The 15294-nt window shown below is 46.1% G+C and overlaps 1 protein-coding gene across 1 annotated transcript; it reads right to left on the reverse strand.

Annotated features, from left to right (window-relative positions):
- Positions 1-3737: 3737 nt before the first annotated feature.
- GJC3 (gap junction protein gamma 3) lies at positions 3738-10543 on the reverse strand. The gene is made up of 2 exons (XM_047779625.1): positions 10303-10543; positions 3738-6222 (listed from the first exon to the last, which is right to left on the reverse strand). The coding sequence occupies exon 2, from the start codon at positions 6093-6095 to the stop codon at positions 5271-5273; it is 825 nt and encodes a 274-aa protein (XP_047635581.1). The 5' UTR covers positions 6096-6222; positions 10303-10543; the 3' UTR covers positions 3738-5270.
- Between the last annotated feature and the right edge of the window lie 4751 nt (positions 10544-15294).

Raw genomic sequence — 15294 nt, forward strand, 5'->3', positions numbered from 1 at the left:
ATTTCCCTCTCTTTCTTCCATAGCGTAGGAGATAGAGGCAGCCCATTCTCACCATGGGGCACACTCGCCCAGTGTAGATAGAGGTTCTAATAGTTAAGTTAGGGGGAAGAATCTAGGGTTAGACGGTCTTCCTCAGGTTTGAGACTTCCCACTAGTATTTAAGCGGTTCAGCGCCCAGGAGGTCTAAAGGACTCTGGGTGATCTGCCAGGAGTGTCTGTCGTCTAAGATTCTGGGAAGAAGCAGAGCCTGTAGCTGCTGCTGCTGGTGGTGCTGGAGCAGTTCCTGATCCCCCTACCTGAGAAGACTAGGACCACGTTGTCAGAGCAACACTCTGAGAGTGGTGGGAAGGAAATCAGGTGTTTTAAGTGGAAGTGCTTAAGATTCAGAAGCGTAGATGCATTGTCTTTTGGTACTCAACTTGAACCACTTGCCATCCCATGTGTCATCCATTGAGCCTTTCAACAAACAATATGCTTGCCTGTTTCACAGTGTTATCTGTTTCTCTCCAATGGATTTTTATCTTGTGTTTCTGAGGTTTTTTTTTTTTTTCTTAAATTCTTCGCACTCTGTTCTGTTTCTTATGAAAGAAATTTTTAATTCTTCTTGTGTCCCCAAATCAGATACTGCCTTTCCCATAATATGCTGATTAGGGGATTTGAAACGGGAGCTCTCGGGGTCACTGTTTTGGGGGTTTGATGAAGGTTCCACAGAATGGCTATATTTAAATGTTTAAATTCTGCATCTGATAGCTGTGTTTTCTTTGTAAATTGGAATACTATACTGAGAAGAAATCTGAGTCTTCATATAGACCAAGCAGGAAGAGGTACTCTTATCGGTTATTTATGTTTCCCATGAATGTTTTATATGCAAGTGTCTATATGTTTATATGTCTGCCTGTGTATTGAAGTATATCTTCTTAATGTGTTTGTCTTCAATGGTGCCATACTCCTGAAATGAACATCCTTCTTTACTGAAAATGTTGTGGCTCCTGAATTGACAGCTTTATTCATTTGGAATTCATACGGCATTTCAGGGGATGCCAAGTGGCCAATCTTGAGAAAGAAGAACAAAGTAGGAGAACACGCACTTCCCAATTTCAGACATTATTACAAAGCTACAGTAATTAAAATGTAGTGCTGCCATGAGAATAGACATATACATCAATGGAAATCAAATTGAGAGTACAGCAACAGTGCCGTACATCTACAAGCAATTGGTTTTCAGCAACGGTGCCAAAACCGTTATATGTAGGGAAAATTAGCCTTTCAACAAGTGGTAACGATGCAACTGGACATCCACATGCAAAAGAATGAAATTGGACCTTTATATCATTCCACGCACAAAAGTTCATTCAAACTCAATCAAAGACCTAACGTAAAGCTAAAACTATAAACCTCTTGGAAAAATGGGTGTATTCTTCACAGTCATGGATTATGCAATGATTTCATAACTATAACACCAAAATCATAAGCAGTGAAATAAAAAAATTAATAAATTCAGTTTCATCAAAGTGTAAAACTTTTGTGCATTGGAGGACACCGTTAATGAACTCAAAGACAATCCGCTGAACAGGAGAAAAAATTTGGACTCATACCTCAGATGAGGATCTAGTATCCAGAATGCATGAAGAACTCGACAACAAAAATACCAACAGCCCAATTTAAAAATGGGCAAAGGATTTGAGTAGACGTTTCTTCAAAGAAGCTATACAGATAGTCAATAAGTACATGAGAAGATGCCTAATGTCATCAGTCATTAGGGAAATGCAAATCAAAGCCACAATGAAATATCACTTCACCCACTAGGATGGCTAGAATTTAAAAGTCAAACGAAAAATGTGGGTAATGTGGGTACCTTGGAACCCATTTGTACACTGCTCCTGGGAATGTAAAGGAGTAATTAGTACAAATGCTGTGGGAAAAAAAGGTGTGGCACTTGCTCAAAAAGTTAAAGTGTTACCGTATGTGCTCCAGAAATTTCACTCCTAGGTATCTACCCAAGAGAAATGAAAACCTATGTTCACACAAGAGCTGGTGTTCATAGCACCGTTTTTCATAATAACCCCAAAGTGGAAATAATGCAAATGTCCAACTGAAAAATGAATCCATACAATGTGGAAGAGCAATACTAGGAATATTCATTCATAAAAGGAGGAAAGTACTGACGCGCCACAACAGGGATGAACCTCAGAAACATCATGCCCAGTGACAGAGCCAGTCACCAAAGACCACGTATTGTATGATTCCATTTGTATGAAAAGCCCAGCCTCGGAAAATCTATTGAGACAGAAAATAGATTCATGGTTGCTTTTCTTTGGGGGTATAGGGGATTAGGGGTAATAGCTAAGTATTGTTAGGGTTTCTTTTGAGTTGATTAAATGTTCTAAAAGTGTTCATGCTGGAGTTCCCGTCGTGGCTCAGTGGTTAACGAACCCGACTAGGAACCATGAAGTTGTGGGTTCGATCCCTGGCCATGCTCAGTGGGTTAAGGATCTGGCATTGCCGTGAGCTGTGGTGTAGGTTGCAGAAGCGGCTTGGATCCTGCAGGGAGCCAAGAAAATGCAGGCACTCAAAAAAAGGACCTTGCCTGATAGCAGAAAACCTGAAGGCAGGTTCTTAACCAAGAAGGGGAGCCCACCCGAACAGTACAAACCGAAGGTGGGCTTTTGGTCAGGAAAAAAGCTCACCTGAACGGTGCGTGCCGAAGGTGGGCCTCTGGTCAGGATAAAAGCCTGCCTACACGGTACAAGCCGAGGGCAGGCCTCAGGTACACAGCTCTCATTTTGATGTTGATGGGAAAGAATTGGGGCTTTCCTGGGAAAGCAATTTCCATGTTTGCACTGGAGAACATGGATTGTTTCTCGGGTGACTAAGTCTTTCCTGCTGTTTTATTTGTTATTCAGTTTTTCTCAGTCTTTCCCGATTATTTACTTATTATTCTTATTTCCCATTCTTATTGTTCTGTGGTGATTTGTGACTTAACAAAATTACAACAATAGTATAATAAAAATTTCATCCTGAAGGACTTTTCCCCTATTTAAATCCAACTTCGTTAAAACACAGTGTTTATCTATTAACTAGTTATATAGTAACTTCAGAGTTAGGATTTTAATGAGGTCCATAGAAGTTAGCCGTATCTTATCCAAAAAACCTAGCTGTGAGTTTTGTCTTTGATTTTAAAAGCTTTTTAGTGATAGCTAGTTTAATTAAGTTGGTTTATATTTACTTACGCTGTCTCCCTGCCATAACGCTTTGGAGATAAGCACCAGTCTACAAACAAAGTTTGTAAATGCTAAATTCTTGTGTTTTATGGCCTCTTCAAAGTACTCACTAAGTTCAGTTAACATAGAGATCTTAAAACAGGATGCATAGCTGCTATACCATGTAATAGTTAACCGATGTACTTTTAACACCGTGATGTAATCTGTAGTGAAAAACTGTCTATATAATCAACCACTGTTGCCAATAAAGTGTGAGCAGTCCAGCGCCCTGAAAGAAGGGACAGAGGGGCTGTCTCCGATACAAAAGCTGACGTCCGTCCATCTTCTTCGGGAAAAAGCCTACGCTCCCTGGCCGCCGGAGCTGGCCTCCAGCAGGATCCCATGTTGCTGTGGCTCTGGTGTAGGCCGGTGGCTATAGCTTCGATTGGACCCCTAGCCTGGGAACCTCCATATGCTGCAGGAGCAGCCCTAGAAAAGGCAAAAAGACAAAAATAAATAAATAAAATAAAATAAAATTGTTCATGCTAACGGATACAAACTCTGTGACTGTACTAAAAGCCATCGGATTGTATACTTTAAGTAGGTGAATTATATGCTGTGTAAACCATGTCTCAATAAAGCTATTTAAAAAGCAACGCCATCAAGGAGGAACTCAGAATGATGCCATTTGCTTTTTTTCTGTCCTTGGTCACTTGTCTGGGTCTTGGCAATGACAGATAGGAGATTCTTTAAGAAACTCTGGGTAGCAGAAAGAAAAAATGATTTTTTTACCTGTTTTTCTTGGAGAACCAAATAGCTTTCCTTGGGAATGGGCCTTCGTCATTCACTTGGGATTCAGAGGAGAAAACAAAACTAGGCAATGCTCTTTGTTGAGCATTTAAGCGGGCAAGGAAGAACTGGGAAGAGAGGTGTTTCCGTGGAAAGGTGGAAGGCGAGGATGCTCTTTGAGAGAAGTGACTGAGGGACTCCAGAAAAGAGAAGCCTCTGCTGAATCACACTGTGATATGACTGTCCCTTACGGTTGCCCCTGAATCAGCAGTAGGACTCTGCTGTCTTTTCTGTGTGGTATTGAGGGGTATGAATTTAAAAAGTAGGGACTTTTTCCCCCTCCCCAACATGAATTGCTTCTGTGCTGGAAACAGTGGAGCCATTGCCATGCCCAAAGCAAAAAATGAGGACTGAGCAAAAATCAGAACTGTCAGTGGTCCAGTGGTCGTAAGCCTCTAAGTGCACAGTAATCGCCCTAAAGAGTGGAGCTGGGTGTTAGAATACATTGACTCTCTATATACAAGGACACTGGGTTCCATATGCCTGGAAGGCCAGAGTTCTGAAAATAACATACGCTGTGGGGCTGAGGGCATTCCTAGGTTACAGAACTTGGAAGGTGGTGGTAGGGAGCAGAAAATGTGAACAACAGGAGAAATAAGTGGAGTCATTCAGACAGGAAGGAAAGCTGTCCTCAGCAATAGGAATGTCACCAACAGTGGTCGGTGTTTACTGCGCAAGACCGCGAGAGGTACAGTTTTACAGAGGCTTGCTGGCTGACGCTGGAACCAAGACCATGAAAACTGCAATGCTGACACCAGGGGATGCTGGTGAGAAGACACAAGCAGGAGCTCTCCAAGAAAAAGCTTCAGACAGCATGGCCTCCCCCATGGCTCCTAGATATGCTTCAACAGCCTCTAAGTTGCCATGGAGATAAATTCCCACCCACTGGACCCTGGGAAGAAGATCCAGTCATTGGGTTTCCTTCAGAGGTGAGCCAGGTGGCTTTGTAACTCTGCAAAATAGAGAATCAAGCCGAAGCTGAGACTTTCTAAGTGGGAAGAGACCAAAATGGAAGGGCTAGAGGTACAACCGACGGAGCGTTCTGGTCCTGGTTCCTTGGAAGGAACCTTCAAGTTGACGGGGATAGCAGCGGGGAGATGGGTTGGGAGCAGTGGTCAGAACACATCTGCCTGGAACCTGGTTTTCTACTTTGTACCTCGTGGGCCCTGAACTTCCCCGAGAGCGAGGGACCTGCCGTGGGAGGGGATGAGGGCCGATTCGTCAGGGGCAGGTAGAAGGAGGCACATCAGCGCCCCTTGCACCTGCTTCTTGAGGCTGTTCTTTTGTCCCCACTGCCGGGGAGGTACCAGTTGGTTCCTTGTGCCTTTTGGAGCTCCCTGAAGTTGGGGAGTAGTTAGAAGAGGGAGACCTGTGCTTCCAGGCCTTCCACAATCTCCCCAGGCCCAGGAGCACCAGCTCCCAAAGAGTAAACAGAAGACAGAGCCCGGTGGTCCCAAACATGGTCCTTAGGAAGATGGTCTTCTCAGAGGGGCGAGGCAGCGTACAGCTGATACTGCCGAGACACGGCTCCCGCCGGCAGGTGACAGAGCTGGGCATCCTGAACCCGTACAGATGGTACTGCCCCCCCAAGGCCGCCCCCTCCAGGGCCAGCCGCACCCCCAGCTGTGCCAGGTAGGCCCAGAGCAGCCAGGGGCTTGCAGCCCCCAAGGCATCTCCCCTCTCCCCCGCTTGGCAGGTCAGGGTCTCCTCTTCCTTCTTCCCCTTTTCTGATTCTTCCCAGCGCCAGATCACGTGATACAGAAGGAGCCCCATGTAGAGGGCGCTGGGCACAGCCACCAGGGTGACCTGGAAGGCCCAGAAGCGCAGCGGGGAGAGAGGGTGGAAGGCATCATAGCAGGCAGCCTTGCAGCCCTGCTGCTGGGTGTGACAGACGAATTCGCTCTGCTCGTCGCCATAGACCCCAGGCCCAGCGGCGGCCAGCAGCACCAGGCGGAATGCCAGGAGCACAGGCAGCAGGAGGCGCCCGACAGGGGTGGAGTACCGGCTCTCCTCCACCACCAGCCGCCTCAGGAACCTGCCACACATCCTGCTGTGAGCAGAGGGCAGTGGTGAGGGTGGGCGAGCCGCCGTTGTCCTTTAGCAGCTCCGGGGCACCTCCTCACTCCTGATCCAAGGATGGGTAAGGCAGGCTTCCTTCCTCCTCTCCTAGGACCTGGTGGATCAAACACCAAGAATTTGTGCCTTTTTATAGTTAATGGAATCATCTATGTAAAATATTCATAGGACATGGGCGTGGCCGTCTTACCTGTCCCTGCTTCTGCACTGCTGAAGTGGAGAGGAACTCCAGGCATTTGGGTGGGGGGGGGGGGCATTCAGGGTTGGTCTTTGTCTGTCTCTTTCCCTCCCTCCCAAAGGCTAAATAATCAGAGACCAGAGTGCCCCCAAAACTGTTGCTCCTTCCGGTGATGGCTGCCCAGTCTGGTGCTACAGTCATTGTCACCTGAAGGAAATCAGTGCTGACCTTGGCAAGGATGTGTGTTCTTTGGTCTGCCTGCTCTTCTCCGCCTCCAGGCCCTCAGGCGCTCACAGGTGTGTCGGTCTGGCCTCTGCTCCCATCACAGAGGTGAGACCGAGATGAGGTTGGGTTGGGGGGCCGGATGGGGATCCAGTGAGCAGAGTGAGTGTCAAGGCTTCTTCAGTCTTATGTTCTTTAGACCTAACCAGCTTAGGAAAGGAGAGTGCCTGGGAGAAAATCCCGCAGGATCTACCCTATGTCATGTAACGGGGTGCGGGCCAAAGCCAGAGCTGAGTGGCTAGAAATACAAAATTGGACTCTGCTTTGTCACTGCTCCCTGGGCAGTGTCCTCCCTTGTGTCCCCATGGTCAAGGACAGGCTTCAGAAATTCTTCACCCCTCTGGACAAAGTGCCAGATGCTACAAGCCCAGTTACCATCTCCATCCCTGTGCTCAGCAGCCCTCCCCAGTGCCCAGCTGCTCTTTCCGGCCCTCCCCCCACAGCCCAGACTCTTCCAGGCTGCTTCCCCTCACTCTCAGAAGACCAGGCAAACCTCTCACTCCAGAGAAAATAGATTCTTCCATGTAAAACCCTGCATCTACTTCTTCTCTTCTCTTCTTAGTCTCTTCCTACTCTACAGCTTAGGGAAAGAAGCATCTTTTCCCTTCTCCAAGGCCATGCTCCCTTTCAAATCTGTGTCCTGGGTTGCTCTTTACAACTTCTTCAGGCCTTTGACCCCCAAATTACCTTGCCTGTCATTCAGACCCTTCTTGTTTCCTCTCTGACCTTGAACTTGCTTAGGTTTCTTCCTGTTAAGTCGAATAATAATAACTTGAATTTCTAAGGTAACATGACAGCTCATTTATCTTGTATCAGTTTCCCAATTTTAATACCTGAGAGATGCACAAAACAATTTAAAATGGGTATTAGTGTTTGATTTCTCTTGTGGTGCAGCAGGTTAAGGATCTGGCCTTGTCACTGCAGCGGCTGGGGTCACTGCTATTGTGCAGTTTCTAGCCCTGGCCCAGGAACTTCCACAGCACAAAAACACAACAACAAAAAAAAAAGGCCATGGGCCAAAACTTAGGCAAAAGTGTCACTTTCATGCAATTGAAAGGGATGGATTTAGCTGCTTCCAAGGGACAGTTCTAAGGGCCTCAGTTAACCAGAGAATTATGTCACCACTGTCCCCTAACAGTGAAAAACCATATTTTGAGGCACTAAGAATCAGAGTCTGAACCTCTGCCTGCCCCTCAGTCCCTGTGTTTCCTCTTCATCATAGACTGTGAAAACTCTAAAGTATATCAGGCTGCTGGAAATTTTATTCTCTAAAATTGGGTTAAAGTGTTTACAAGAAATTTATTTCCATCCTCTAGAAATATGCAAAATTGGTCCCATGTTTAAAGATGACAGATTGAAAATAAAGATTTACCCCTTCTCATCCTCAAGACGCCTCAAAAATGAGAGTAAGTGAATCTTTACGTGTGTACACTCATTACAAATAGAGCAGGAGGCAGATCGCCATTTTGATCTTTGAAAGCAATAGGCCAGATTCTGGAGGAAATTAAGTCAGGGCACTAGAAGGCATATTGGGTAATTCTTCCAGAATCCAAAGGAAGAAGATGAATAATTGATAATAATAAAAAGTAAGTAGATAAGGGACAAAATCTGTTTCCTAATTTGGAAAATCAAGACAATAAAACAAAATCACTAGTTTACTTTTGGGATGAGTTAAATGCCTGGGAAAGAAGTGGTTTCACAATAAATGTTTCCGTTTTGCTTGGTGAGAGATTGAGCTCCACAGAGGACCAAAAGAAAGGTCAAGTTTCAAGGCTGGTCCTGGGTTTCTCAGCCTGGGCACTACTGACGTTTAGGGCTGGATCATTTTGGTTTGAGGGAAGGAGGGATGCTGTTGTGGGCGCCCAGATGTTTAGCCGCATGCCTGGCCTCCACCCACTAGATGGCAGTAGCACACTGCGCCCCTCCCACAACTCTCTCCAGACGTGGCTCAGAGTCCACGGGTGTTCAGTTCACCCCTGGTTGAGGGGGTTAGGGTAGCACTTGACCGTCCCCACTCCACTCTTGGCTTCAGTTACCAGCTCTGTAAAGCAAGACGTCTGTACCAGAGCGTTTGGAAAGGGATTCTGTAGGGCGTGATAATCAGCCCATTTCCATGCTGGTTGTAGATCCTACTCTGAGGACACCTGCAGTCCCCTTCCAGCCTCATAAGTTTAAAGGGTCCCTGTGCTGCGGGGGCGGGGGCTGGTGGGAGGCGTCTCACTCTGTGGGTTTCTGCCCTGGCTTTCCTGTGAGTCACCAAACTAAAGGCTAATTCGGTAAATTCTCAAGTCTTGCTCTCAGCCTCGTCTCATTTCAAAGCGAAGGCCCAGCACGCCCTAGAAGCGTTGCCAGGGCGACCCCAGCAGACCTGGATTTTAACTCAGAGCAGCCTTGTCAAATTCTGAGGGTTTGGAGTTTGAGGGGCTTCCAGAGGCCCGCTCCCTTGAGTCTTCTCTCTCGGGCCCACCCCAGACCCATAGCTAGACACGCAGTTGTCTGAGGGGTGCTCAGAACCAAGCTGAGGTCTCCAGAGCTCGTGGCAGAGTTTCAGGGGTTTGGAAGGGAGCCAGCGGAAAAAGCAGGACAAGAGGGCTCGCCTGAGAACCCCTGCGGTTGGAGCTCCCCTCCGTGTCCTTTGCTCCTCAGCTGTTATCACAAAACAGCGCTTATTCGACACACATTGCAGGACCTCGAGGGCACAGACAATAAATACCGCCTTCCTCTCCCAAGTCAGCCAGGGTTTCCTATAATCCAGAGCCTAAGCACGGCCGGCCCTCCTCCCTCATCTCCTGCTTCCCTGGGACACTCTGGTGGCTCCCATCTGCCCCAGCTGTCCCCAAGCCACCCATTGTAGTCTCTGAGACCCGCATCCTCTTCCCACAAATGCATCTGCAGCTTTACCCACAGGGGGCCAAGGACCCCAAGCCAAACTTCAAGACCAAGGGAGCAGAGGGCTCAGCGTCGTTGGGGAAGCTCAAGGGACAAGGCTCTGACTCTAGGAGTAGAGAAATAGTTTGCAAATCAACTTGTTTGGGAGGGAGTTGGCAGGACCTGCACCCTGTCAAGATTTTAGAAGCAATACCCGACAAGCTCAAGAGTTGGGAGAAAAGAGTTTCTGCTGTGGCCCGACGGGATTGGGATCAGCAGCCGCTCTGCAACACCGGGACTCCAAGTTCAATCCCAGGCCCAGAGGTCACCTTGCCCCAGCCACAGTGTAGGTCCCAACTGCAGCTCAGATCTGATATCTGGCCTAGGATCTCCGTATGCTGAAAGCCTAGAGTTCGAGGGGATTTTCAAATATGTAAATTTTTTTAACTCTATCATGATATTAAGAATTTTTCTAAGCATCTCTTGTTCTCTGGGAGAAAATTTTCAGGATCCCATTGGTGGCAGAATCCAGCCCAGAGAGTTAAGGTGTGAGGGAAGGATATCCACTGAGGACAGAGCTGGACCCAACTCCCTGCCCCCATCGCAACCCCCCTGGCCTGGAAGCCATTCTAGACCTTTCACTCAAAGTGTGGTCCATGGTGCAGCCACCCTGGCATCACCAAGTGTGCAGAGCCCAGGCTTAGCAAATGAGGTCTGAATTTTAATAGTAACCCCAGGGCACGGGTGTGTGCTTTAGAGCTGCAGATGCCAGTCCAGAGCCTTGGGCAGCCCCACCACCACCACCCCAGGGCCCGAGCCAGCCCGGCTTTCCTCAGCAGCAGCACTCACCTGGCAGAGCAGAAGCACCAACAACAGGGGAAAGAAGCCGAGAGGAGAGTCCTCAGGCTGGAGCCTGCAGGGTCCCAGCTCTCCCCCAGGCCTGCCTCCCACTCCTTCCCCCTCCCCTTTTCATTCCTGGCAGCCTCAGTGCCAGAGAAGAGAACTGCAGCCAGAGGGGCAGGCAGCCTTGAGGCTGAAGAGTGGGCTCTGGAGAATAGCCCTGTTGTGGAGGGTGAGGGGTTTGTCTTCTGAGTGCACTTTTAGATCCTCTGTTTCCAGTGGTGAGGCTTGCAGGCAAGAGTACATAGAATTCCCTCAGGCTGGAGTTCCCAGTGTGGCTCAGCGCTAATGAACTCGACCCGTATGCGTGAGGATGAGGACGTAGATTCAATCCCTGGCTTTACTCAGTGGGTTAGGATCCGGCATTGCATTGCCGTGAACTGTGGTATAGGTCTCAGACCTGGCTTGGATCCAGTCTTATTGTGGCTGTGGCGTAGGCCAGCAGCCGCAGCTCGAATTCACCCTCCAGCCTGGGAGCTTCCATATGCAACAGGTGCAACCCTAAAAAGACAAAAGAAGTATCAAGGATCTGCCCTCGGCACAACGGGCCTCTGCTCCCTGCTCCCTCAGCCACCCAGGGAACCCAGCCCCTCCCCACCAGGCCCAGTGAGAACCATCCACCCCCCACCCCCCAGAGAAGCCTTAGAGAGTGGGAGGGGCTGGGCTGGACCAGCAGGGGTTGGGAGGGTGGGAGAGTAACTCACCAGCAAGGGCTGAGGGTCTATTGACTCTTGACTGCAACAACCCCCTTCCCCTGCCAATGTTATAACTTCAAGGAGGAGATGGGGTGCGAGCATCAGTACCAGATACTGCCCCCCAGGATATCCGGGTGCCACTATTTTCTCGCATTTAATATTGTTGTGGAGAAGAACAAGTCCAGATTGGCAGTCTTCCCCTTGCAAGTGATTTGATCTTTTTTTTCTCTCTCTTTTTTTTTTTTTTTTTTTCCTTTTTAAGATTGAAGGGGTAGGCGTCAAATCAGTCTGAGCTGCAGCTGCAGGGCTGCGCCACAGCCACAGCAACACTGGATCCAGATCTGTGTTGCATCTCTGACCTATGCTGCAGGTGGCAGCAGCACAGATCTTTAACCTCCTGAGCGAGGCCAGGGCTTGAACCTGAATCCTCACAGAGACAGCATCTGGTCCTTAACCCAGTGAGCCACAAAGGGAACTCCAGTGATTTGATTTTCTTTTTACCTTTGAAGCCTGTTCACTCCTCTGGGGGACACTCCTCCGCAAGATGTAAAATAACCTCACACAGGCACTCTGGGCATGTGCACATCTGGTCCACGGGAAATGCTGATGTACCCTTAGGGCCAGCTAGCTGGGGGCAGACAGGCCGTTTCCAGCGCAGCCACACCTCCTGTTCATCTGCGGGATGTCCTGTCTCCTGCCTTTTTGAGTCAGGAGTCAGCACGCCGGAGCCCCTCTCAATAGGCATGAGATGCAGGAGGCAGCCCCCTCCTCACCCCTTCCCTTGGGGAGAACTACCAGCACATCTCTCTACAGCGTATCTTCTCTCCAGAGTTAATCCTCTGTCCCTCTAATGTCCAACACCTCTGCCCTTTCCTACACCTTAGGTGTGGGTGTGGAGTTGCAGAGCGACATAACTGGTATTTATTTGGTGTTTCCTTTGAAAGATTGCATCTCAGACTAATGAATCACTTCAAGGTTCTTTCATGTTGTAGCATCTATCAGAACTTTATTCCTTTTTAAGGTTGACTGATATTCCATTGTGTGCATATAGGTGCCACGTTTTGTGTGTCCATTCATCCATTGATGGACAGTTGGGTGGCTTCCACCTCTTGGCCATTGTGAGTAATGCCACCATGAACGCAGGCATGCTAAATTTTCTTCTTGAAATACAACCTTCATTTGGGAACTGTTAGGGGTCAACTCTCTCTTTCTCTTCTTTTTATTAAGATATAGTTGATATACAATATTATATAAGTTTCAGGTGTACAATGCACAAATAGTGATTCACAATTTTTTTTCATTTTGGCCACACCGCAGCTAAAGAGCAAACCCACACCACAGCAGTGACCCAAGCTGCTGCAGTTACATCACCAGATCCTTAACCTGCTGTGCCACAAGGGAACTCCATGACTCACAATTTTCAAAGCTTATATTTCATTTATAGTTATTATAAAATATTGGCTCTTGGAGTTCCTACTGTAGCACAGTAGGTTAAGGATCTGGCATTGCTGCAGCTGCAACACAGATGGTGTCTGCAGCGCAGATTCAGTCCCTGGCCCAGGAACTACCATCTGCTATGGGTGTGGCAAAAAAAAAAAAATTGGCTATATTCCCTGTGTTGTACAATATGTCTTTGTAGCTTATTTACTTTGTACATAGTATTTTGTACCTCTTAATTCCCTACCCCTATTTTAGCCCTCCCCCCTTCCCTCTCCCCACTGGTAACCACTGATTTGTCCTCTATGTCTGTAAGTCTGTTTCCTTTTTGTTATATTCACTAGTTTGTTGTATTTTTTTAATTCCACATATAAGTGATATCATCTACTATTTATCTTTCTCTGACTTATTTCACTTAGCATCATGCCCTCCAAGTCCATCTATGTTGTTACAAAATTTTATTCTTTTTTATGGCTGAGTAGTATTCCATCGTGTGTGTCTGTGTATACACCACATCTTCTGTATTTATTCATCTGTCAGTGGACACTTAGTTGGCTTCCCTTTCTTGGCAGTGTAAATAATACTGCTATGAATGTTCAGGTGCATGTATCTTTTCAAATTAGAGTTTTCATTTTTTTTTTAGGTATATACCGAGGAGTAGAAATGCTGGGTCATATCGTAGTTCTATTCTAGGGCTACTAGGGTTCCCTTTTCTCTGCATACCTGCCAACAATTGTTAATTGTGGTCTTTTGGATGAAAAGTCATTCTGATGGGTGTGAGGTGACATCATATTGTGGTGTTGATTTGCATTTTCTGATGACCACCAATGTTGAGCATCTTTTCATGTGCTGTTGCTTGTATGTCTTCTTTGGGAAAATTCTATTGAGGTCTTCTGCCCATTCTCTAATCGGGTTGTTTGGGGTTTTTTGATGTTGAGTTGTATGAGCTCTTTATATATATTGGATATTAACCCCTCATGGGTTATATCATTTGCAACTATTTGATCTCATTCAGTAGGTTGTCTTTTCATTTTATCAATGATGTCTTTTGCTCTGCAAAAGCTTTTGTGTTTAATTAGGTCCAATTTGTTTATTTTTGCTTTTTTTCCCCTTTGTTTCAGGAGACAGATTGAAGAATATTGCTATGATTTATGGCAAAGAGTGTTCACCTGTGTTTTCTTTGAGGAGTTTTATGGTTTCCAGTCTTACATTTAGGACTTTAATCTATTACTATTTATATAGATTAATATAATAATATATAAATAGATTAATCTATAATCTACTTACTTTTACGTACGGTATCAAGGGGTAAACTCATGTGATCCTCTGTCATCTTAAAATGCTTTCATTTTGGAGTTCCTGTCGTGGCGCAGTGGTGAACAAATCCGACTGGGAACCATGAGGTTGTGGGTTCGATCCCTGGCCTTGCTCAGTGGGTTAAGGATCTGGCGTTGCTGTGAGCTGTGGTGTGGGTCACAGACACGGCTCAGATCCCGCGTTGCTGTGGCTGTGGTGTAGGCTGGTGGCTACAGCTCCGATTGGATTCCTAGCCTGGAAACCTCCATGTGCCACTGGAGTGGCCCAAGAGATGGCAAAAAGGCAAAAAAAAAAAATGCTTTCATTTCCTCCTCAATCATGAATTGTTATTTAATTGGGCATAAAATTCTAGGCTGACAATTATTTTCCTTCAGAACATTAAAGATATTCTTTAATTGCTTTCTACTCTCTAGTGGGTGTAAAGTCTGATTGACAATCCTTTATGCAATTGTCATTTACGTCTCTAGTTGCTTTCAAATTTTTATCTTTGTCTTCGGTATTTATACTTTTATCGCAATACGTCTAGTTATGAGTTTGCTTTTAAATATCCTACAATGGTCACATCTGTTACTTTTAACTTGAAAGCAATTGGATGGCATTTATTTCCTATCTATAAAGGCATTAATTCCCTATATATACAATTAAAGAATAATTTTTATTTTATATATTTTATTCATTTATTTTTTGTCTTTTGCCTTTCTAGGGCCACACCCACGGCATATGGAGGTTCCCAGGCTGGGAGTCTAATCAGAGCTGTAGCTGCCAGCCTACGCCACAGCAGTGCCAGATCCGAGCCACATCTGTGGCCTACACCACAGCTCACCATAACACCAGATCCTTAACCCACTGAGCGAGGCCAGGGATTGAACCTGAATCCTCATGGGTGCTAGTCAGATTCGTTTCCACTGAGCCATGATGGGAACGCCAAATATAATTTTTAAAGATGAAAACTCATGTACTCACCACTGATCTTAATAAATGGAATAGCTTAAGTGATTCTGTTTTGTGTCTTTTAAAAACTTTATTCTCCCAACCTTCCAGAGTACCCATCTTCATAAAATTTGTATTTATCATACCTTTATTTTTCTTTATATTTTTAACACATATCTACTTTGTTAAAAATGTTTTTCAATGTTACCTGCTTTTACTTTTTTTATGTGTAGTGGAATTATATAGTTCTGTGACTTCCTATTTGCCTCTGTGCTGTATATTTTTAGACTCATGCATGTTAATATGGGTATGAATATAAGTAATGCTCATGCCTGCAGTTGCAGCCCATTCATTTTCACTGCTATGGAGTCCTTCATTGTTTAAATTTACCGCAGTTATCTGTGTGTTCTCATATTGATAGATACTTGGGTGGTTTCTGGGTGTTGCTGTTTCACCAACGTTGTTATAACTATTCTTACACATTTCTGCATCTGCCAGAAATGTACAAGGTTTTCTTTAGAGTTTTCATCTTTGAAGAATTTCTAGGCTGTACGTTATATGT

The sequence above is a fragment of the Phacochoerus africanus genome, chromosome 5, assembly GCF_016906955.1.
Source record: "Phacochoerus africanus isolate WHEZ1 chromosome 5, ROS_Pafr_v1, whole genome shotgun sequence".
Classification (NCBI taxonomy): domain Eukaryota; kingdom Metazoa; phylum Chordata; class Mammalia; order Artiodactyla; family Suidae; genus Phacochoerus; species Phacochoerus africanus.

What these genes read in the sequence shown, in the direction of transcription:
- GJC3 (XM_047779625.1), bottom strand. Translation starts at nt 6,095, where the DNA reads ATGTGTGGCAGGTTCCTGAGGCGGCTGGTGGTGGAGGAGAGCCGGTAC.